Genomic DNA, 23241 nt, shown 5'->3' on the forward strand with positions numbered 1-23241 from the left:
TAGCCTGAACAAGCTCCCATAAAGTATGAAGTTCAACTCCATTCTACAGGGAATTGATTAGAGACAGCAGTGTTGAAGAAATGATACACCCTTGTTTGACATCTAAAATTGTCTCTTTTGCAGACCCATTGATTAGGTTCATGGCTTGAATGCTATCAAAAAACAAATATGTTGTAAATCAGTGAAAATGTTATAAACACAAGAGATTCTGCAGATGCTGAAAGTCCAGAATAACACACACAAAATACTGGAGGGACTCAGGCAGCATCTATGGAGAGGAATAAAGAACATACATTTGGGGTGGGACCCTTCATTAGGACTGGTAAGGAAGGGGAAAGATAGCAGAATAAGAGGGTGGTGTAGGGGAAAGAATACAAGCTAGAAGGTGATAGGTGCAATGGGGCGGGGAGGTAGATGGGTGGGGAAAGTGGGGAGAAGTGAAAAACTGGGAGGTGAAAGGTGGAAAATGTACCACCATGTCCCATGGACCATGGGAGAATGGAGGGGGGGGGTGTGATTGGCAGGTGAGAAGTGGAATAAAAGTGGAGTCAGAAAGGGGCATCAAAAAAGAGAGAAGGGGAGAAATCTGATTTTAAATTTGCTTTATAATAGCATGCAAGCCACGAAATACACCCCTCCTGTCAAATTTAAGGAGACTATACAGTGATATATATGCCACACATAACTAAGTAATGAGAACATATCCAGCAATTGATTATCACATAGAAAAATAAACCATTTCCTTTTCATCTCAAACTTTTATTGCAGAATAAAAGACTATTTCAAGTAACCTAATTTATTGTAGTGTTCAGTGGCAGAATTGGTTAAGTTACTGGACTGATATCAAAAATACTCGACAGACATAAATTTAAATCTCTCTGTGGTAGCTGTAGAATTTAAATTTATTGTTAAATAAATCTGGAACATAAAAATTAGCTTACTGTCATTAACACTGAAACTACTGGATTATCATTAAAAAAAATCTTAAAGAATTCTCCTGTCTTTACCCAGTTTGGCCTATTTTTTGACCCAGGCCATATTTGTGTCACTATGCAGCTTGGCCTATCTGGAACAGCAAGGTGGTTGAATTTGAACTGTCCTCTGAACAAAGCACTTTGTGGAAAGTACAGTTGAAAATGTATAATACTGTATATATGCTGGTCTGAGCAAATTAGTAAATGTTACCAAGCCCAGTAAGCTGATCATTTAGACATGGTCCAGTTGTGTGCTGGCTATTGATGTCCATTTCCAAAGCACCAACATTTTATACAGTGCAGTACGAATTGTTTTCTTATTGAAAACAGACCCAGCTGGGCTGAATTAATTGATCTCAGGCATGGCACCAGCTGGGCTACTCCAAATCAGCTTAATGCTTCTGGGCCCGGAAGAAGAAAATCAGTTCAGGATTTTATTGCTGGTACAATCTAGTGATAACTGCAGCAAAATGTTTGTGCGTGTGCTTATCAGCTGCAGAATGAAATCAAGTTTGCCTGCCTTGGTCTGGGCTCTTATACCCACTTCCTACCTCTCACTGCCCATGAAATAGCTTGCTGCCACTATGTGTGGCATTGGAAGCCTTCCAGTGTTTAGTAGACCACTGAGTCACAGAATTATAATGTCACAGATGAAGACCACTCAGCCCATCAAATCTATGCCAACTCCTAGTTGAGCAATCCTACCTCTTCCCTAGTACTTCTCCTTAGTGTTAAGATTACTCTAAATTACTGATCCAGCTCCTTTTGGAAGGCACCAGTTGATTCTGCACGCACCATCTGTACAGGCAGTGAATCACAGATACTAATAATATTCTGAGGAAAACTCCCTTCCAACTTGTTGAAAATTCTCAAACTTTGTTCTTGAACCAACCATTAGTGAGAGGCCTTCCTAATCTAACCAAAACCAGTATTGATTTTATAAACCTCAATGAAATCTCCTCTCAGGTACCTTTGATTTATTGATTCCAGCCAACTTAATATCTAACCACGGGACTATTCCACACACTTGACAGAACCATCACAAATTTGCTTAAGTTTGGTAATGAGAAATGGACACAATATTTCAGTTGTAGTTTAGAATCATCAAAATGTACAGAGCAGAAAGGGGTTGCTTCAACTTACTTCATCCATATTGACTGTGATGTTTGTACTATCCATGGACATCAGTTTGGCTTAACCTGTGTATGGACAGGTTCAACATAACTCAAGTTAACCCAAACAGTCCTTACAAGTGAGGCAACACTTCAGCTGTGAGTCTGTTGGGGTCATCTACCGTATCCAGTGTTCCCGATGTGGCCTCTCTACCTGAGAGCAACATAGATTGGGAGACCGTTTCGCTGAACACCTTCACTCTGTTCACCAGTAAAAGCAGGATCTTCTGGTGCCACCCATTTCAATTCTGCTTCCCATTCCCATTCTGACATGAGAGTCCATGACCTCCTCTACTGCTGCAATGTGGCCACACTAGCAACACCTTATATTCTATCTGGGTAGCGTTCAACCTGATGGCATGAACAGCAATTTCTCAAACTTCCAGTAATTGCCCACTCCTCTCCTTTACTATTCCCCATTTCATTTCCCTCTCGTCTCTCCTTACCTGCCCATCACCTCACTCTGGTACACCTCCCCCTTCTCTTTATCCCACAGTCTTCTGTCCTCTTCAATCAAATTCCCCCTTCTCCAACCCTTTAGCTCTTTCACCAATTAACCTCCTAGCTCTTTACTTCACCCCTCCCCCCTCCCGGTTTCACCTACCACTTACCACTTTGTACTTCTTCCTTTCCACCATCAATATTCCTACTTTGATTCCTCTGCTTTCTTTTCAGTCCCGATGAAGGCCCCCGGCCTGAAACATCAACTGTTTACTCCTTCCCATAGAGCAGGGATGGCCAATCTATGGCGCATGCGCCAAAAGTGGCGCATTGGATAATTAGAAGTGATAATAGTAAAAAAGTAAGCCTACTCATGCAGAGTATTACCAAAAACCGATCTGTAGAAAAAAAATCTATAACAGGAATTTGAGTAGCTTAGAGCCAGAAATGGGTTTTACTGAGAATAAATCTAAAACTTAGCAATTATTTTTAGCAATTTTATTATTTCGTGCACATCTTTTGGAGAATGTTATCTTCTTTCACATTAATCTATTTTCAATTTTTAAAAATGTTCAATGAGTCAAACTAGGAAAGAAGGACTTCTGTTCTGCAGTCGTTCCATAACTGTTCAATACACGTTTGACCCTGAGGCGCCAGGCGTCTGCACCAGCGGTGCGTCGCAGGTTTTTGCCAGTCAGTTTACAATTGACACCCGTGTGCTATGGAGTTGTGCTTTGTTCATCCTTTGTGAACATTTGCAGTTTAGTACTTTTTCGAAAACTAAGCCTTGTTTTTACATTCAGTTACCCATCACAGTGCAAAAGAAAATGAGCAAAAGAAAAGCAGAAAGTGATAGTAAGTGTGAATTCAATGAATAGTGGCAAAATGAGTTCTTATTTATAGCGGGTCCGTCAGGAAAACTGTTGTGCATTGTTTGTGAAAACACTTTCTTACATAATGAAGACATGATCTGAATAGACACTATAAAACACAACATCAGACTGAAATAGAAGGAAACTGAAGCTAGTGCTTGGGTCTGAGTTACAGAAAGAATATGTGATTAAGACAAAGGAAGAAATTAAAAGAAGACAAAATATATTTGTTAAAAGTCTCATTAAGGTAAGTAATGTTTATCTTGTTTTTATATGTTATGAATGTACCACAGCTCTGAGGGGCCGAAGGGTGCGGGGGAGCCCCCTCCTTTGTGAGAATCGCAAGAGCATTATTGGGTTGGGTCAGAGGACCCAGGAAATGAGAGAGAGAGAGACATGGCCATTGTCTCCTGGAGACAACGTTTGTGGATTGGGGACTATGCTACGTGCAAGCCCTCGGGCAAAGTGGGCTGGTTGAGAGAGGGATTGCATCATCTCAACCTGACTGACATCTGAGACCCCGTGAGGAAGTATAAGAGAGGGTCTGGGGGAACAACCCCTTCAGACGCACCAGAAGAAACGCTAGCGATCCCGTAATAGCGGGAAGCCATTTGAAGGAAGCCACGTGCATTCGGTTCCCTTGCCTGGGGACTGGTGGCTGGTACCACGGAAAACAACTTGGAACTAACAACGGGGAACCAACTCCCCCCTGACTCAACGGATTGGCCTCATAAAAGACCCGGGCAAGCTTCAAACCGTCTCTCTCTTAAACCCACACAGCTGCAGCTTGAAAGGACAGTGACTTTTATCTTTCCATCAGACAATACAATATCCCCTAGACAAACGATAGAACTATTGCTTAATTGATGATTATTATTATACCCGCGTTTTTTAGATTGAGTATTGACGACGTATATTATCTGAATGTCTGTATTAATCTTATTTTTGTGCCCCTTTTTAAATAAAGACTTTTAAAAATAGTACCATCAGACTTCAACGGACCTCTCTATCTTTGCTGGTAAGTGATCCAGTTACGGGAATTTCATAACATATATTAAATCAATATATCATGTAAAAATGCTAAATATGTCTATATTGACATGTTTTTGAAAGAATTGAGTGGGGGTACAACAGTTGTACGGCACATCTGAACTCGTCTGTGAAAAACTTGATGCATGGAATGTAAAAGGTTAGAGGCTGCCTGACCTTCTGAGTTCCTCCACTGTTTTGTGTGTGCTGCTTTGGATTTCCATCGTCTGCCAATTTTCTCATGTTTGTAGCTGTACTGCTTTCCTTCTCTAGATCTTGGTTTTGAATCTCAAAATCCCACACCTTTACCAACCTCTCAATGCGTTTTTAAGGATTTAAGGATGTATACGGAGTTAGCCTTGTTTGTGTGCATTCTTCACAACTGTGCAATTGAGTCTAAATCTTCTCTGCTTATTCTTTCTGCTAAAGTACATCATCAGACACCTGAAAGAAATACTCTGTTCCAATCTCTGAAATGGAAAGAGATTACTAGGTGGTCAGGGGAAAAGATTGAAGGCTGTGCTTAAGGCAACTCCAGTCATTTTTGCACATCTCTTACCCACTATCAATCAAAGTGGAAAAGGAGGATTCAGGGTGGTGGTCTATGTAATGTGTTCTAAGCAGCAAACAGATGCACTATCTTCTGATTTTGAGGGACTGCTTAAAAGGGCCAGAAGCATCACGCAGCACTTCTATGCATTAAATTTCATCTGCCGCTTGTCGGTGCATTATTCAGCTATTTATATCTACCATGGTTTTCACTGCTCACCACACTCCCATGCTTTAATATACTGTACATCAGGCAGAGCAGTGTTTGATATATTCCCAGTACTAATCCTCGAGGAATATTGCTGTTTATCACCCTCCAAGTGTAAAACAAATATTTGCCACCATTCTCAAATGTATGCCTTTAATTAAAACAATTTCTATCCATGCTGCTATTGATCCTTCAATTTTAAAAACAATCTGCCAAAATTTATGGTGAAGTAAAATGCACTTTCTATTATACATGCGCAGTTAGTTTAATATCTTAAGGCAAGAACAGATACCTTGTTTAACTTACAACAGAAAATCAAGTAAAACCCTAAGCACGCTCAAGCATGTCTAATTAATGGGAGACAGTCTTATTTACTTTAGAAGAAATGATGGTTGACTATAATAGGACTGATAATGTATTTAAATATATGTTTTAATTACTTTGTAATAAATAGATTTGCTGAATTTCAAAGTCATTCTCAAAGAAGAGTGAGATTGTACTCTGACTGAAGGCTCAAAGGGCTAATTGTTTTTATATTTTATACATAATTTTGACAAACTCTTAAGGTATAATTTTGAAATTGCCTTCAGTAAGAAAAGCAACACAGACAAAATGGTGGAGGAACTCAGCAGGTCAGACAGGATCCATGGAAATGAATAAACAGTCGACATTTCCTGCCGAGGTCCTTCTTCGGGACTGGGAAGGAAGGGGGACACACCAGAAGAAAAAGATGGAGGGAGGGGAAGTGGGGTAGCTGGAGGGTGGTAGGTGAAGCCAGGTGGGTGGGAAAGGTAAAGGGCTGGAGAGAAAGGAATCTGATATGAGAGGAGAGTGGACCGTGGGAGAAAGGGAAGGAGGAAGGGACCCAGTGGAAGAGGACAGGCAGGTGAGGAAATGAAGAGGCCAGAGTGAGAAATAGAAGAAAAGAGGAGAAGAGGGAATTTTCTTTACCAGAAGTATAAATCGATAAGAAAAATTGGGATTTTGGTTAACAAATTTAATTTGCACATTAAAGTTATTTAAGTAAGTTTATTTTATTAGGAAATATTGTTTTCTCATTTCATTGGAAAATCCACTGGGAATAATGATATTCGCCAAAGGAGCACCACACTGCATACTTACAGGTAACAAAGTAAAAAGCTTGCTGGACATTCTCAGCAAATTACACTGTATCTGTGGAAAGAGAAACAGGATTACTACCTAAGCTCAGGGAACCCTAATGAGGACCAGGAAAGTGAGAAAACAAGTGGAGGAAGGGAGACACTGGGCTCCTGAGTCTGTCACTGTATTCTGCATTCCAATTCAATTCAGACCCATTTGCTTGTGATTTCTTGCTTTGTTGCAACAAAATCACGCTTAAGCTTGAGGAACAACACATCGTTCCCCAGCTCTGCTGTAAGATTATCCACCTGTCATTTAACTCAGTTTTTCTCTTGCCACAATCACTGCCTGATCTGCTGGGCATTCCCAGTGCTTTCCTTTTGATTTCAGATTTCAGTAACAGTTCTGATCTGCAAATTCACAGACTGGCTTATTTCCACTTTCATTGGAACCTGTACAATCCTGATTGACAGATTCAATAAGAAATCTATCTGAGCAGATAGGACAAAAAAAGGAATAAGGAATAGGTAGGACAAAGGGAATATATTTGGTATGATAAAGCCATGGATCTATCCTGACTGATTTATTCAGTCAAGATAAATCTATAGCATTATCCTACCAAACATATTCCTTTTGTCCTATCCATTCCTTATAAATTCAATTTAAATACTGTACCTCTGCTTAAAATGAATTCAGACTCTGCTTCCAGAGTCTTTGAGGAAGAGACTCATAGCCTTTTGAGAAAAAAATCACACCATTGTCTTAAACTGACAACTCTTTATCTTAAACAGTGACCTCCAGTTCTAATTTCCTCTGCAGAAGGAAACATCATTTTCAATCCCACTCTTTCAAGACCACTCAGAACCTCATGCATCCATCCTTCCTTGAATAAGGTGATAAATAATTCAAATATGGTATCACTAGTACCAAATATGACTGAAGTATAATGTACCAACTTTTGTATCCATTTCCCTTCACAATAGTTACTGGGTGAGCAGTACTTAGGCACGTACTGTATATATAGCTAGGGTGCCTCAGACTTTTGCACAGTACTGTATTAATTCTATGTATTGTACTGTACTGCTGCCACAAAAATAGAATTCATGACATACATGAGTGATGATAAACTTGATTCTGATATGGGTCCCTATTGAGGACTAAGAATGGAAGGTGGATAGGGACAGAGCAGAAAGCACCAAAGATACATTCTGTAATGATCAATAACCAATGGTTTGGAATCAAGTGACTTTGCCTGGTGTCTCAGGGATGGGTGTGTTTCCACCCGTGTCACATCTCACCCCAGTATGCCTTCTCTGTTACCTGTCCCATACTCCTCCCAGAGCATTCCACCCTCACCATTCCCAACATCCTTTGCTCCCACCAGATTTACAAACACTCTCTCCGCTCCATGTTGACAAATTCAGTAATGTGCAGAGGACTTATGCAATCTAGCTATAAATATATATACAGTATATACCACAGATATACTAGCCTTCAGTGAGTCATACCAGTAACCTCTTAAGGCTATAGGTCAGGGGTTCCCAACCTGGGGTCCACAGACATCTTGCTTAATGGTATTGGTCCATGGCATAAAAACAGTTGGGAACCCCTGTTATAGATCATGACTGCGCACTAGTAAAGCTGGGAATAGACTGGATTGAGTACTTGTAATGAAGCATTGTGTTTTCAACAGGATTATAGAATTGGGTGGTGATATATACACACTTGGCTGTCTACTGACCTTACCTAAACAAACCTTTGGTCAGATGAGTTTGAAAGGTAGAAGCTAATCAGAAAATGAGACCAGGATGAGGGGTTTCATTGAAAAAAAAATACCATTAATTTGGTTTTTTTCCCCACGGTATTTCTATGAACTGGTCAAAACACGAATAAGACAGTTAGATTTTAGCAATGTGCTAAGAGTGACTGTCCTTGACGTGTTAGCAGAACTGAACTCATGCTTAGCTCCAAGCAAAATACTTCTGGTTGTCAGAAGACTATCTTCCCAGCCCCGAAGCATAGAAACATAGAAAACCTGAAGCACAATACAGGCCCTTCGGCCCACGGTGCCGTGCCGAACATGTACTTACCTCAGAAATTACCTCGGGTTACCTGTAGCCCTCTAGTTTTCTAAGCTCCATTTACCTATCCAGGAGTTTCTTAAAAGACCCTATCGTTTCCACCTCCACCACTATCACTGGCAGCCCATTCCATGCACTCACCACTCTGTGCATAAAAAACTTACCCCTGACATCTCCTCTGTATCTACTTCCAAGCACCTTAAAACTGTGTCCTCTCATGTTAGCTATTTCAGCCCTGGGAAAAAGCCTCTGACTATCCACATGATCAATGCCTCTCATCACCTTATACACCTCTATCAGGTCACCTCTCATCCAACGATACTCCAAGGAGAAAAGGCCGAGTTCACTCAACCTATTCTTATAAGACATGCTCCCCAATCCAGGCAACATCCTTGTAAGTCTCCTCCGCACCCTTTCTATAGTTTCCACATCCTTCCTGTAGTGAGGTGACCAGAACTGAGCACAATACTCCAAATTGGGTCTGACCCGTGTCCTATACAGCTATAACATTACCTCTCGGCTCTTGAACTCAATCCCTTGGTTGATGAAAGCCAATACACCGTATGCCTTCTTAACCACACAGTCAATCTACACAGCAGCTATGAGCGTGCTATGGAGTTAGACACCAAGATCCCTCTCATCCTCCACACTGCCAAGAGTCTTACCATTAATAATGTACTCTGTCATCATATTTGACCTACCAAAATAAACCACCTCACACTTATCTGGGTTGAACTCCATCTGTCACTTCTCAAACCAATTTTGCATCCTATTGATGTCCCACTGTAACCTCTGACAGCCCTCCACACTATCCACAATACACCCAACAGTTGTGTCATCAGCAAATTTTCAAACCCATCCCTCCACTTCCTCATCCAGGTCATTTATAAAAATCACAAAGAGGAGGGGTCCCAGAACAGATCCCTGAGACAGACCACTGGTCACAAAACCTCCATGCAGAATATGACCCGTCAGCAACCACTCTTTGTCTTCTGTGTACAAGCCAGTTCTGGATCCACAGAGCAATGTCCCTTTAGATCCCTTGTCTCCCTATTTTCTCAATAAGCCTTGCATGGGGTACCTTATCAAATGCCTTGCTGAAATACGTATACACTACATCTACCTTCATCAATGTGTTTAGTCACCTCCTCAAAAAATTCAATCAAGTTTTTAAGGCACTTGACAAACCCATACTGACTATTCCTGATCATATTATGCCTCTTCAAATGTTCATAAATCCTGCCTCTCAGGATCTTCTCCATCAAATTACCAACCACTGAAGTAAGACTCACTGGTCTATAATTTCCTGGGCTATCTCTACACCCTTTCTTGAATAAACCCTGCAACCCTCTAATCCTCTGGAACCTCTCCCATCTCCACTGATGATGCAAAGATCATTGCCAGAGGCTCAGCAATCTCCTCCCTTGCTTCCCACATTAGCCTGGGGTAGATCTCATCCAATCCTGGTGACTTATCCAACTTAATGCTATCCAAAAGCTCCAGCACATCCTCTTTCTTAATCTCTAAATGCTGAAGTTTTTCAGTCCGCTGTAAGTCATCCCCACAATTGCCATTGTCCTTTTCCACAGTGAATACTGAAGCAAAGTATTCATTAAGTACCTCTGCCATCTCCTCCTCCGGTTCCATACACACTTTTCTACTGTCACACTTGATCAGTCCTATTCTCTCACATCTTATCCTCGTGCCCTTCACATACCTGTAGAATGCCTTGAGGTTTTCCTTAATCCTGTCCTTAACAAGGCCTTCTTGTGGCCCCTTCTGGCTCACCTAATTAAGCTCCTTCCTGCTAGCCTTTTAATTTTCTAGATCTCTATCATTACCTAGTTTTTTTAACCTTTTGTAAGTTTTTCTTTTCTTCTTGACTAGATTTTCAACTGCCTTTGTACACCATGGTTCCTATACCCTACCATCCTTTCCCTGTCTCATTGGAATGTACCTCTGCAAATATCCCCTGAACATTTGCCACATTGCTGCCATACATTTTCCTGAGAACATCTGTTCCCAATTTATGCTTCCAAATTCCTGCCTGATAGCTTCATAATTCCCCTTACTTCAAATAAATGCTTTCCTAACCCATCTGTTCCTATCCCTCTTCAATGCTATGCTAAAGGAGATAGAATTATGTTCACTATCTCCAAAATACTCTCCCACTATGAGACCTGACACCTGAACAGGTTCATTTCCCAATACCGGATCAAGTACAGCCTCTCCTCTTGTAGGCTTATCTACATACTGTTTCAGGAAACTTCCTGAACACACCTAACAAACTCCACCCCATCTAAACCCCTCACTCTAGGGAGATGCCAATCAATATTGGGGAAATTAAAATCCTCCATCATGGCAATCCTGTTATTACTGCACTGTTCCAGAATCTGTCTCCCTATCTGCTCCTCGATGTCTATAAAAAACACCCAGTAGAGTTATTGACCCCTTCCTGTTCCTTTTGTCTACAGAGACTCTGTAGACAATCCTCCATGACTTCCTCCTTTTCTGCAGCCGTGACACTATTTCTGATCAACAGTGCCAAGCCCCACCTCATTTACCTCCCTCCTTGTCCTTTTTGAAACATTTAAAGCCTTTCACTCTAAGTAGCCATTCCTGCCCCTGAGCCATCCAAGTCTCTGTAATGGCCACAACATCATAGCCCCAAGTACTGATCCACGCTCTAAACTCATCCACTTTGTTCATGATGCTTCTTGCATTAAAATAGACACATCTCAAACCATCAGTCTGAGTGCATCCCTTCTCTATCACCTGCCTATCCGCCCTCTCACACTGCCTACAGCAGGGGTTCTTAACCTGGGGTGCAAGATGGAATTTCAGGGGGTGCGACAAAGACTGGCTTGTGTCCTTGAGTGACAAGTTACGAATCATCACTCAGCCAGCTGCCAGCATGCCTTGAGAAGTGGTAGTAACGTTTGTCCCAAGCACATTCCAGTCTCCTGCTGCCTGAGTTGAGAGAGACTCACTCCAATCTCCCGCTGCCTGAGTCAGCATTGAGGATTCTCGTCAGTGATACTTGGGAATTACACCTCGGAGTTGAGGAGTCTCATCAATGTTAGCTAGAAAGTTACATCTCAGAGTTAAAAATCATCTCATAACGCCAAAATCTTTATAGATTCTGAATCAACCATCGAGGAACGACTTCACATTAAAATCAAACCTGCAGAAAATAGGTAAATTATTCAATTATAAAATTTTAAAAAGCTGCATTTTGATAAAAAGCAGCTTAAGTCATTCATTTGTATTTGTCTCAATGCATTAAAGAAGTTTTTGAATTTCAAAGGTTTTTTTCTCTTAAAAGGTTTTTTTTCTTGAATCGTTGATAATTTTGAATTGTGTTAGTTGAGGAGGTATCATGGTTAGCACCGAGGACGTTGAATCATGTGATGGGAGTTCATATCTCCGGTAATCATCAGAAATCGTAAATTCAGTAGACAGTAGCCCAATAAGCTGCGTCGCATCCCTGTAGCATTTCCACCTGACGATTTATCTTGGCATAACTGCAGATAATATCATAGTATAGTATTCAAAAGCATATTTCTCGTGATACTTTTCTATAGACATGGCTGGTTGAGTAAAGCGGTCATCCCTGACTTAGTCAGATAGTTTTTCTCATATTAGCTCATATTTTTCTGTTTAACCTTAACCCTTCATCATGTCAAAAAGAAGCAAATGGGATGATGACTATGTGTGCTTTGGTGCGTTATGTTTTCCAACTCAAATCTGAAGCCATCCAAGCTTCAAGAGCACTTCAAGAAAAAGCATGGCGGAGCTGATGTTGAAGGACATGATGTTGGGTCATTGAAAATCAAAAGAGCTTGTTTTGATTCACAAGGAACTCTTCCAAAATTAGGTTTCATTTCTGTTGAAAAACCACTACTTCTTGCTTCATACCAAGTGGCATATAAAGTGGCCAAATCCAAGAAGCCCCATACAATTGCGGAAGATCTCATCAAGCCATGTGCACTGAAAATGGCAACAATTATCCTGGGCAAAGAAGCAAGAAAAAAATTTGAAAAGGTGCCCCTATGAAATATTGTCATTCACAACCGAATCAGTGATTTGAATGAAGATATTTTGGACCAAGTCATCTCAAATGTCAGAGCTAGTCCTCTTAAAATCTCTACTCAGTTGGATGAGTCAACTGATGTCTCCAGTTATAGTCAACTCATCACATTAGTGAGGTATGTCAATAATGGTGCTGTGAAGGAAGATTTCCTGTTTTGTAAAGATCTGAAAACAAACAACTGCAAAGGATGTGATGCAGCTGGTGAAAGACTTCCCTGCCAAACATGATTTAGATAACAAAATCATTGGTTCTGTGTGCACTGACGGGACACCTGCAATGCTTGGAAATAAATCTGGTTTTTCTGCATTGATGAAAAAGGAGATTCCAGACTTGCAAGTTACCCATTGTTTTCTTCATCGGCATGCTTTGGCATCAAAAACATTGCCTCCAAATTTGAAGAAAGTCCTTGATACTTGTGTGAAGATCATCAACTGGATCAGGGGCGTGCTTTGAACCATCGCATCTTCAAATCATTTTGTGAGGATCTGGGAAGTGAGCATTCAGTTTTGCTTTTCCACACAGAAGTCCGTTGGTTGTCACGAGGACAAGCTTTAACCCGCTTCTTTGACCTGCGGGAAGAAATCAAAGTTTTTCTGGAGGAGCATGAATGTGATCTGGTTGGGGCAATGGAATCACAAGAATTCGCCCAAATGCTGGCTTACTTAGCTGACATTTTCACTCGTATGAATGAGCTGAGTGTTTCTCTTCAAGGAAAAGGGATAAACATATTGAAGGCTTGTGAAAAGTTGAATGCCTTGAAAGAAAAGTTACACCTTTGGCGTCGAAGGATGGAAAGAGGCAGTCTCTCAAATTTTCCTTCACTAGGAGAGATGGTTGATGATGCTGGATCCATAATTCCTACTGTGCATGAAGAAACTGTGGCTCATTTGGAAAAGCTGTCAGAATCGTTTGATGGATATTTTACTGCTGGAGACCTGAAGATTTCAGAAGAATGGATCATGAATCCATATTCCTACAATTTGGAGAAAATGTCAGATGATGAAGAGCTGAAGGAAGATCTTATTGATTTGCGGACAAATCGAACTCTTGAAATGCAATTTGAAAGCAAGACTTTGGAGGAGTTTTGGTGTGCAGCACTAATATGTTCCCAAAACTTGGTGGAAAAACACTCCGTGTCCTCATTCCATTTGCAACAATGTACTTGTGTGAATCTGGATTCAGTTCTCTTTTGTCAATCAAGACAAAATCTAGGAATCGCCCGAATCCACAGGCAGACCTATGGATCGCAGTCAGCAAGAAAGTTCCACCTTTTGACAAAATCATGAATGAGAAGCAGGAGCAAAGAAGTCATTGAATTTTATGTTCACAATTGGGATTGATTTTACTGTTTACAATTTTTTCTAAATAAATTAGAATCTAATTGCTCAATTTATATTTGCATGTTATGCACTGTTAAAAGCTTTTTTTTTTAAGTTCAATTTGTTCACCCGCAGTATTGTATGTGGTTCCATTTGTGGTTCAAAAATTAGAAATAAGACTTCTTCATCTTCAAATGTGATATTACTTTTGTAGGGGGTGCGAACATGAATCGAACATTTCCCAGGGGTGTGGGGCATAGAAAAGGTGGGGAACCACTGGCCTATGGGCTTTCTCTATTTGTGAGCCAACCGTCCCTTCTTCTGTCTCTTCAATTCGGTTCCTACACTCCAGCCATTCTAGTTTAAACTCTCTCCACTAGCCTTAGCAAACCTCCCTGCCAGGATATTGGTCTCCTTCAGATTCAAGTGCAAACTGTCCTTTTTGTACAGGTCACACCTGCCCCAAAAGAGGTCCCTATGATCCAGAAATCTGAATCCCTGCCCCCCTTCTCCAATCCCTCAGCCAGGCATTTATCCTCCACCTCACTCTATTCCTGTCACTGTCACTGTCACTGTCACGTGGCACAGGCGGTAATCCCGAGATGACTACCTTTGAGGTCCTGCTTCTCAGCTCCTTTCCTAACTCGCTGTAGTCTGTTTTCGGGACCTCCTCCCTTTTCCTGCCTATGTCGTTGGTACCAATATGTACCATGACCTCTGGCTGTTCACCTTCCCACCTCAGGATATCTTGGACACAATCAGAAACATCCCGGACCCTGGCACCTGGGAGGCAAACTTCCATCTGTGCTTCTTTCCTACCTCCACAGAGTCGCCTGTCTGTCCCCCAACAATAGAGTCCCCTATCACTGCTGCCATCCTCTCCCTTTCCCTGCCCTTCTGAACTCAGGTAGTTCATTCCCCCAAAACTACACAAACAGGAGTACTTAGTGTTAAGGGGGACAGCCACAGGGGTACTATCTAGTATCTGACTCTTGCCCTTCCCTCTCCTAACTGTTACCTACTTATCTGTCTCCTGAGGCCTAAGTATGACTACTTGCCTGTAGCTCCTCTCTATCACCTCCTCACTTTCCCCGACCAGACAAAGGTAATCGAGCTGCATCTCCAGTTCCCTAACCTGGTCCCCAAGGAGCTGCAACTTGACGCACCTGGTGCAGATGTGGCCATCCAGGAGGCTGGGAGTCTCCTGGACATCCCACATCAGAAACCCAGTACAGGGACACCGGCCTCACAGACATACTTTCTGTTTCTATTCTACACAAGTAACTTACCTCATCTCGACCAGTTATCGCTGAAGCCCCATTGAGCCAAAACCCTCCTACTCTGACTCTCTCTACTCTGTTGCCCATTCCTCTGGCGCCCACTCTATAAAGCTATCTTCTTGTTAAAGCCCTCCCGCCGGTTTAACTCGCTGACGTCCATGCGCTTGCGCAGTCGTGCCTCAATCTCAATTGGAGGAGTTCTGAACATTTTTAATTATTTTATCATTGATTATTCCTCCAATCAGAAGATTAAAAGTGGTTTTTCATTTGCAGCAGCTCAGGTAAATAAGTTGTCCTAAACCACTTGCAGAAAAGCCAAGCCAAAGTTTGGGCTCCAGCAGATAAGTGACTGGAACCTTTTGTTCTACAGTGGTATCAAACATTATTCATCTCCAGCAAATATGAGATCAGCTTCATCAACAACACTTCCACGAATGAAAGAGAATTCTGGAAATAATCACTAGAGGAGGTAGCATCAATGGCGAGATGGAGTTAACAATTCAAGTGGCTAAATATCCTTTGTCAGATTTGGCGATCAGAGAAACCAGTTGCTATTAAGTTGCAAGGAGGGTGGTGGAGTCACAGATTTTGCCCGGCCAGCTGAGTGTTTCTTTTATCATTCCAGATTTCCAGTGTCTGCAGTTTTTATTTCATTTACCAGTATCAACAACTTAAAGTCCTAATTAACCAGAAACTCAACTGGACCAGCTACAGAAATATTGAGGCTACAAGACCAGGTCCTGGTCTAGGCCATTTGCAGTCTGTGACTCCTCAAAGGTTTTCCAATACCTGCAAGACACTGGCTAAAAGTATGATAGAACACGCTCTAGGGAAAAATAGATCTCCAAGTTAAGCAGCCTACTTCATCCAGGCCCTTTAGATTGTGATATATTCTATTAGTCCTCTATCGATTATGATTATTCCCTATAGTACCACTTCACCAGGGCTGCAATTAATACTATTTACAAGTCAGCGAGACTTGTCCAGAGAGCTCCATGATGTCCCAGCTGTACCGAGGGCAACAGATGTTTTGTATGACCACCAACACTAGTTGCAGTCCAAGAGGCCTGGCGCCAGGCAAATAACCTCCAGTACAGTTGTTAATTCATTTTTCACGGGTTTCTGTTATATGGCAGAATTAAGGACTGAAGCCTGAGAAATCTGCAGCCCCCGCTTCTAGCATAATGTCCCGAGATTTACCAGCTGAAATGATGCATTTTATTTATCTATTAATTGACTTAAAGAAGGAGATTAATATATTACCTTTCATAATTATTTTGTAAAATGTTCCTGCTGTTGGGTTAAATAATCTCAGCTGCATAACAACTGGCCATTACGAATAATAAGTCCAGGGAACTATAAAAATAGGAGCAGATTTTGGCCATTCGGTTCATCGAGTCTGGAATAGTCTGCCACAGCTAACTACTAAGTTCTTTCACTTGGTACAAAATGTCTGGAGCCTAATGCTATCCCTAGAAATGTATAAAGTTAGAAGATAATTTTCAAGAAAGGAATGGGAAATTGGTATTTGCATTATACATAACAAAAAAACAGTTTCTGTTTGAAGTCACTGACAAATGTCTTTTTAACTCAGTTAGCTCAGAATCAAATGATAAATAATGTGTGTACCTACCTGTAAAAACTAAGCTGATATCCTCTAATTCTTCTACTTGAACTTTAAAACTGAAAGATTCATTGTAGAATGGATCTATGGTGCCCTTCATGCAAGATGTTCTTTTTGTTTTTACAAGTTTCAATCCATGCACCAGCTGAACTTTAACAAATGGATCTATCAGAAGTTTAAATGTAAAACAAGTTGAAAGCAGTCATAATGACTCTCATTATAAATAGAATTATCTCTATTTAACTTGTATTTTGCATACAGACTAACATAAAATATGTTTGAAAATAAATGCCTTACTAGATTTTTACCTAACAATCACTATTAGGTATTAACAAAACTCTTCTTTACCTGATCTTTGGCTCATATCTGTCTGAAGGAGTTGTTTTGCTCTAATAATATCCACATTTAGTCTTCCTGCACTTGGCAAATAATTAAGAGAGATCAATAGTTCCCCTAGTTCAACTTCATTCTAGAAAAGAAAAGCACTCAATTAGAATACAGAAGATTTGTATCAAAGAATTTAATAAATATACACTCACAATTAGGGAAAAGGACATGTTTCCTAGCATTTTCCCTGTTCAAAATATTACATAGCCAAGCAAGTTACAATACACAAAAGGAAATGGTGTAACCAATGAATGCACAATAAACACCCAGAAATAACTATTATGAAAGTTGATTTGGCATATAGTTTGGCTAGGGCATTGCAGGTAATCCTCCTGGACATCAGAAAATCTGCAGATGCTGGAAATCCACAGCAGCACACACAAAATGCTGGAGGAACTCAGCAGGCCAGCTCATATTTATGTAAAAAGTGTAAAGAATCGACATTTCAGGCAGAGATGCTTCATCAGTCCTGATGCAATCATTGTAGTAACATGTGAATGCAAAAATAACACAACCAGTATCCCAATGAAATCCTGAATAATAAATTCCCAAAACTTCGGGAACACCACTTTGGGAAACAGCCCGAATCGTTGACTGTTTACTCTTTTCCAAAAAGGCCGCCTTGTCTGCTGAGTTTCTCCAGCATTTTGTGTGCTTTGTTTAGGTAATCCTCCTACTCATCTTCAAAAGAGGAGATATCAGACTCAGACAGTACTCAAAAGCATTTTAACACAACATGCAAAAGTTTGCATCCCCACAGTTCCTCAGTACCTCAGCTCATATTTTTGCATGCCGAATCTTGAGGTAGACATAAACCCCTAATCTACCGAAAGGCATGAATTTTACCAAATCAATCACAGCTGATAACTAGATTATGTACTTATGACTTGAAATAGCTGGAATATTTTTATTGTCAATTGATTTCTATAATCACAAGGGAAAACTCATTGGAATTAGAACCACCTTTACAACATTCTGTGTGATAATATGAAGATAAAGATTCTCCCACTCCTATTAACCTGATAAGGGGTCTTGGCCCAAAACATCAACTCTTTATTCCTTTTCATAGGTGCTGCCTGACCTGCTGAGATCCTCCAGAATTTTGTGCATGTTACTCTGGATTTCCAGCATCTGTGGAACCTCTTGTGTATATAATTTTTGTACACATATTTATCTCTTGAAAATCTCTATGAGATCAACATTATGAATTTAGAATGCAACAAAGCAGCCAGGCTAGTAAACATCTAACATTTTTGAACGAGTTGAATTCCCTTTTAAAGTAATATTTTATACAAAGATATTTTAAGCATTTGACTATTTTGACCTGTTTTGAGTTCCGTCGATGAGGTTATTCTTCGTACTCACAATCTCACATAAATGACCTGCTGTTCATGAATGGACACCTTTCCGCAAGTACTGGTTGCCCTTGAAGCCACAGTCCACATAACCATGCATTGGAATACATTATCCATCTCCTTTCACAGTTATTTAAAGAGCAGCATTCTAGAAGTGCAACGAGGATTTACTCTATGCCTTTATGTTGATGAAAATCCCATCTGCTGCAATTTGCTTTGTAATTAGAATATGGAAGACAATTGTATTACCACTGAATTTATTATTCATGATTTCACTGGGAGACTGGTGGTGGTGTTATTTTTCTTCAATGACAGTTTTCATATATTATTAGAATGATTGTCTCGAGCAACAAAACTTGTCTTGCACCTTTTATACAGCTATACAATCCTGGGACACTACAAGTAGAAACTGGCTCTCATGGTAAAGTCAGGCTAACAGATATTTAACCAAAAGGATCGAAGAAGCGGTCCAAAGAAGCAATATTCTTAGGAAGGAAAGTCCAGATAGATAAAGTTGTGGTTATTCGTTGTGGAACCATTAAAACTGGATTGTTCAACAAATTGTACAGCACAGAAACAGCACTTTCAGCCCATCATGACAATACAGGCCATCAAGTATCCATTGTTTCCTAGTCCCATTTCCCAGAATGTGTCCTATAGCCTCCTAGGCCATAGTATTTCAAATACTGAAATTGCTTATTCCTAAATGTTGAGAGAGTACCACCCTCCACTGACAGCAGTGTGTTCCAGATTTCAAAAACCCTTTTGGGTGAAAGATTTCTTCCTCAGTTCCCTTTGAAGTCATTCTTACCTTAAACTTGTGTCCTCCGGTTATAGGCACAATTACTAAAGGGAAAGGTTTCCTATTATCCCTTCTACTTACGCCCTTCATCAATTTAAATCAAGTTCCCTTTCAGGCTCCCCTACTCAAAGCAAAACAAATCCAGCCTCCCCAGTCTCTCTTCATAATGAAATATTGCATCGTAGGCAACATCCTGGTGAATCTCCTCTGCCCCGTTTCCAATGTCCTCCATCCTACATACTACGAGTGACTAAACTTGCACAGAGTACTTCTCCTGTGACCTAATAAATGATTGATAGCATCATACTATAATTGCTCTGGCTTTGCATTCTAACACAACCAATGAAGGCAAATATCCTATATACAGTATGCAATCTCTGCATTACAGGGTGTTGCTTTCCTAGAAAATGGTTCCTATCACAACTTTCCACATTGCAAAGCTGTTTTCATCTGTGCATGTGACAAGAAATGTGAGTTGAAAGAAAAATGTTTATTTACTTTTTTTGTATAAATTCAAAGAAAGAGAACTTTATGCTGTATCTCAAAAGTTTGGGTATGATTTGTGAATCCTATAAAAACAATTTTTCAACACCCAAAGCAATATAATGTGGGAATTTTCTGTATGTTGTTTTTTGATACCTTATCTCACATGCTACTGCTTTTAGGTATCCTTAGAATGGTAATTGTTCCTAAGAATTTCTTAGTGATCAACCAATCATTATGCACATCCTAGTCTTAACAATCTTCCCAATGCACATTACCTCACAGTTTCCAATATTAAATTTTATCTGCCATTTCTCTGCACACCTAACCAAATCATCAATTTTGTTCTGCAAGAGGAGAGTACCCTCCTTTCTAACAAGAACACTATTGACTTTCATGTCAACTGCAACCGTATTAATCATACCTCTGACATTTACAATTGATTATAAATATACATAGCATGCACAAAAAACATGTTTAAGGACTTTGATAAGGAATGTTGGAAATAGAATGAAAGATTATAAGGAAAGAGGAATCAAGATAGTTTTATTTACACCATTTGGCTTATCTGCTCTATGCTGGTATTTATGTCCCACAGACACATTTCTCCCACTTCTATTTATCTATGTTCCACTTTAAATAGATCTATGATACAGCCTTAGATATACAAAGAAGAAATAGTGTGGGATGAAAGTAACCAGTATGCTACCCGAGGAAAGAATAATCACTTCCATATTTTCCTGTCTTGGATACTTTATAATATTACATTATTTATTTTTCAATATATTCCTAGAACCATGTCTAAGGAACTGATTGTTGACTTCAGGAAGTGGAAGCCAGAGGTTCATGAGCCGGTCCTCATCAGAGGATCAGAAATGGAGAAGGTCAGCAGTTTAAAATTTTTCGGTGTTGTCATTTCAGAGGACATGTCCTGGGCCCAGCCTTAGGTGCAAATACAAAGAAAGTCTTCCCTTGGACTTTGCCAAGATTTAGCATGACATTTAAAACTCTGGCAAACTTCTGCAGGTGGAGAGTATACTGACTGGCTGCATCTGTGCCTGGGATGGAAACACCAATGCCACTGAACGGAAAATTGTACAAGAAGTAGTGGGCGTGGCTCAGTCCATCTCAGGTAGCATCCTCCCCACCACTGAGCACATCTACAAAGAGCTTTGTCACAGGAAAGCAGCATCCATCATCAGGGCCTCCCAGCATCCAGACCATGCTCAGGACTCAGGACTCCTTCCACCAGACTCAGGAACAGTTATTACCCCTCAACCATCAGGCTCTTGAACCAAAGGGTATAACTTCACTCAAATTCACTTGCCTCATAACTGAAATGTTTCCACAACCTATGGACTCACTTTCAAGGACTATTTCATTTCGTGTTCTTGATTGTTATTGCTTATTTATTTATTTCTATTATTATTTCTTTCTTTTGTACTTGCACAGCTTGTTGTAGTTTATACATTGGTTGAACACCCACTTGGCACAGTCTTTCATTGACTCTATTATGGATATTATTCCATTATGGATTTATTGAGTATGCCTGCAAGAGAATAATTCTTAGGGTTGTAAATGGTGAAGTATATGTACTTTGCTAATAAATTCACTTTGAACGTTAGGATACATTTGACAATACTGCATTCAATGAAAACACATTCACATTTTCAAACTATAATCTTAGCTCTTTATATTGAATTGCAAGTCTAATACTATAGCTTTGTGGGTATGCCCAGTTATAGCTAATTGGAAGGTCCAAAGTAATTTCTTGAGTATCATGTTCCTAGTAATGAATGTATTATTGTGCTCTTTTGTGTAATCAAAATATACCTGAAGACAGGTCACAAATTTTACCTATCAAAATAACAACTTTAATTCATCATAAAAGTATTGCTTTTTCACATTCATTAAACATGGCCTCACAAAACGAGTTAAGGAATGTTTCCACTCCTTAGAGGACATTTTTTGCAAACTGGCCTGTCTGTTCAGCCAGTTTTCAGTGTGATGGGTTGCCAGGATTTTGCCAGGATTTGCTTTTACACCAGACATTTGCAGACAAGTTCACCGAGATAATCTCTGATGAAGGGTTTCAGAGCTGAACCATTAAATTTGTCTTATTTTCACCAGTGCTGCCTGAGCTGTTGATTGCTTCCAGCATTTTGTTGCATTTATTTCAAATTATCAGCATCTACACTCAGGGTCCACTTTAGTTGGTACCTCCTGTATCCAGTAAAGTGGTCACTGAGTGCATGTTCATGGTTTTCGGCTGCTGTTGCCCATTCACTTCAAGGCTTGAAGTGCTCTGCATTCAGAGATACTCCTCTGCACTCCATTGTTGTAATGCATGGTTATTTGAGATACAGTTAGCTTCCTGTCAGCTTGAACCATTCTGGCCATTCTCCCCTGAGCTCTCTCATTAACAAGGTATTTTCACCCACAGAACTGCCACTCACTGGATTTTTTTTTTTTGCTTTCCGCACCATTCTCTGAAAACTCTTGATATATTGTGTGTAAAAATCACAGAAGATCACAGTTTCTGAGATACTCAGACCTCGTACCTGGAACCAACAATCATTCCATTGTCAGTATCACTTCAATCACATTCTTTCCCCATGCTGATGTTTGGTCTGAACAAAAACTGAACATTCTGACCATACATTGAGTTGCTTCCATAAGATTGGCTGATTAGATATTTGCATTAACAAGCAGGTCTACCTAAAAAGTAGCCACTGAGTGCACATTTTTTTCGCTTATCAAAAACATAGAAATGGCCCTGATGCAGAATGATACAAAAGGCATTTACGTAGAAATCTAAAACATAGAAAACAAATCATATGTTACCTGAGAGCTTGGAATTAGTGCTTTCCACCAATGTCCACCTTTCACAAGGTCTACTTCATTTAATGGCATTGTAATTTTTCCAATGACACAATGACGTGAAAACTTATCAAAGTCCACAACCGTTAAAAGGAGAGTCCTCCTCTGAGCTTCTAAAAATGGGATTTCAAATGTATATCGCTCCTCAAAAACCGGGTTCTGTGTTTTGCGTTTAACACCTGTTTGTCTTGAATTCTTTTGATCTGGTAAGAGGCACATCTTAACATAAGGATTTGAATGAGCCATATCTTGTTTTGAACCGTCATATGAGATCGGGGGAGGGAGATCTCTGGCTTCAATCACTCTCACTATCAAGTGGTTGTGTAGGAGATCATACTGAGTACTGAAATGAAGCATGCCAAGCTGATATTTGGAGAGAATTTCTTCATCAGTCAAAGAGTCTACATCATCGCTGCTTGAATCAACAGAGTAGAGCCTAGGCTCAAATTTTTGAAAATAGTCCTCCGACGTGGGCTTTCGGAAAACCTTCGGCTGCACTATTTCCTTCTTGGATCCTATTGCCCAAAACTCAATAGGCTTGATATCAACCAGAGGGGAGCTTGGTCGCCTAATGGACTCGAGATCTGCAAA

At 40.2% G+C, this 23241-nt stretch overlaps 1 protein-coding gene across 1 annotated transcript in view; it reads right to left on the minus strand.

Moving 5' to 3' along the window:
- Window positions 1-23241, minus strand: part of syt17 (synaptotagmin XVII) — a 55138-nt gene that overhangs the window by 21559 nt on the left and 10338 nt on the right. The window contains exons 6-8 of the mRNA XM_059979384.1: window positions 22615-23234; window positions 17092-17212; window positions 16753-16908 (exon numbers count right to left, since the gene is read on the minus strand). Coding sequence (XP_059835367.1) covers window positions 16753-16908; window positions 17092-17212; window positions 22615-23234 — 897 coding nt within the window. The remainder of the gene's footprint in view (window positions 1-16752; window positions 16909-17091; window positions 17213-22614; window positions 23235-23241) is intronic.

The sequence above is a fragment of the Hypanus sabinus genome, chromosome 9 (genome assembly GCF_030144855.1).
Source record: "Hypanus sabinus isolate sHypSab1 chromosome 9, sHypSab1.hap1, whole genome shotgun sequence".
Classification (NCBI taxonomy): domain Eukaryota; kingdom Metazoa; phylum Chordata; class Chondrichthyes; order Myliobatiformes; family Dasyatidae; genus Hypanus; species Hypanus sabinus.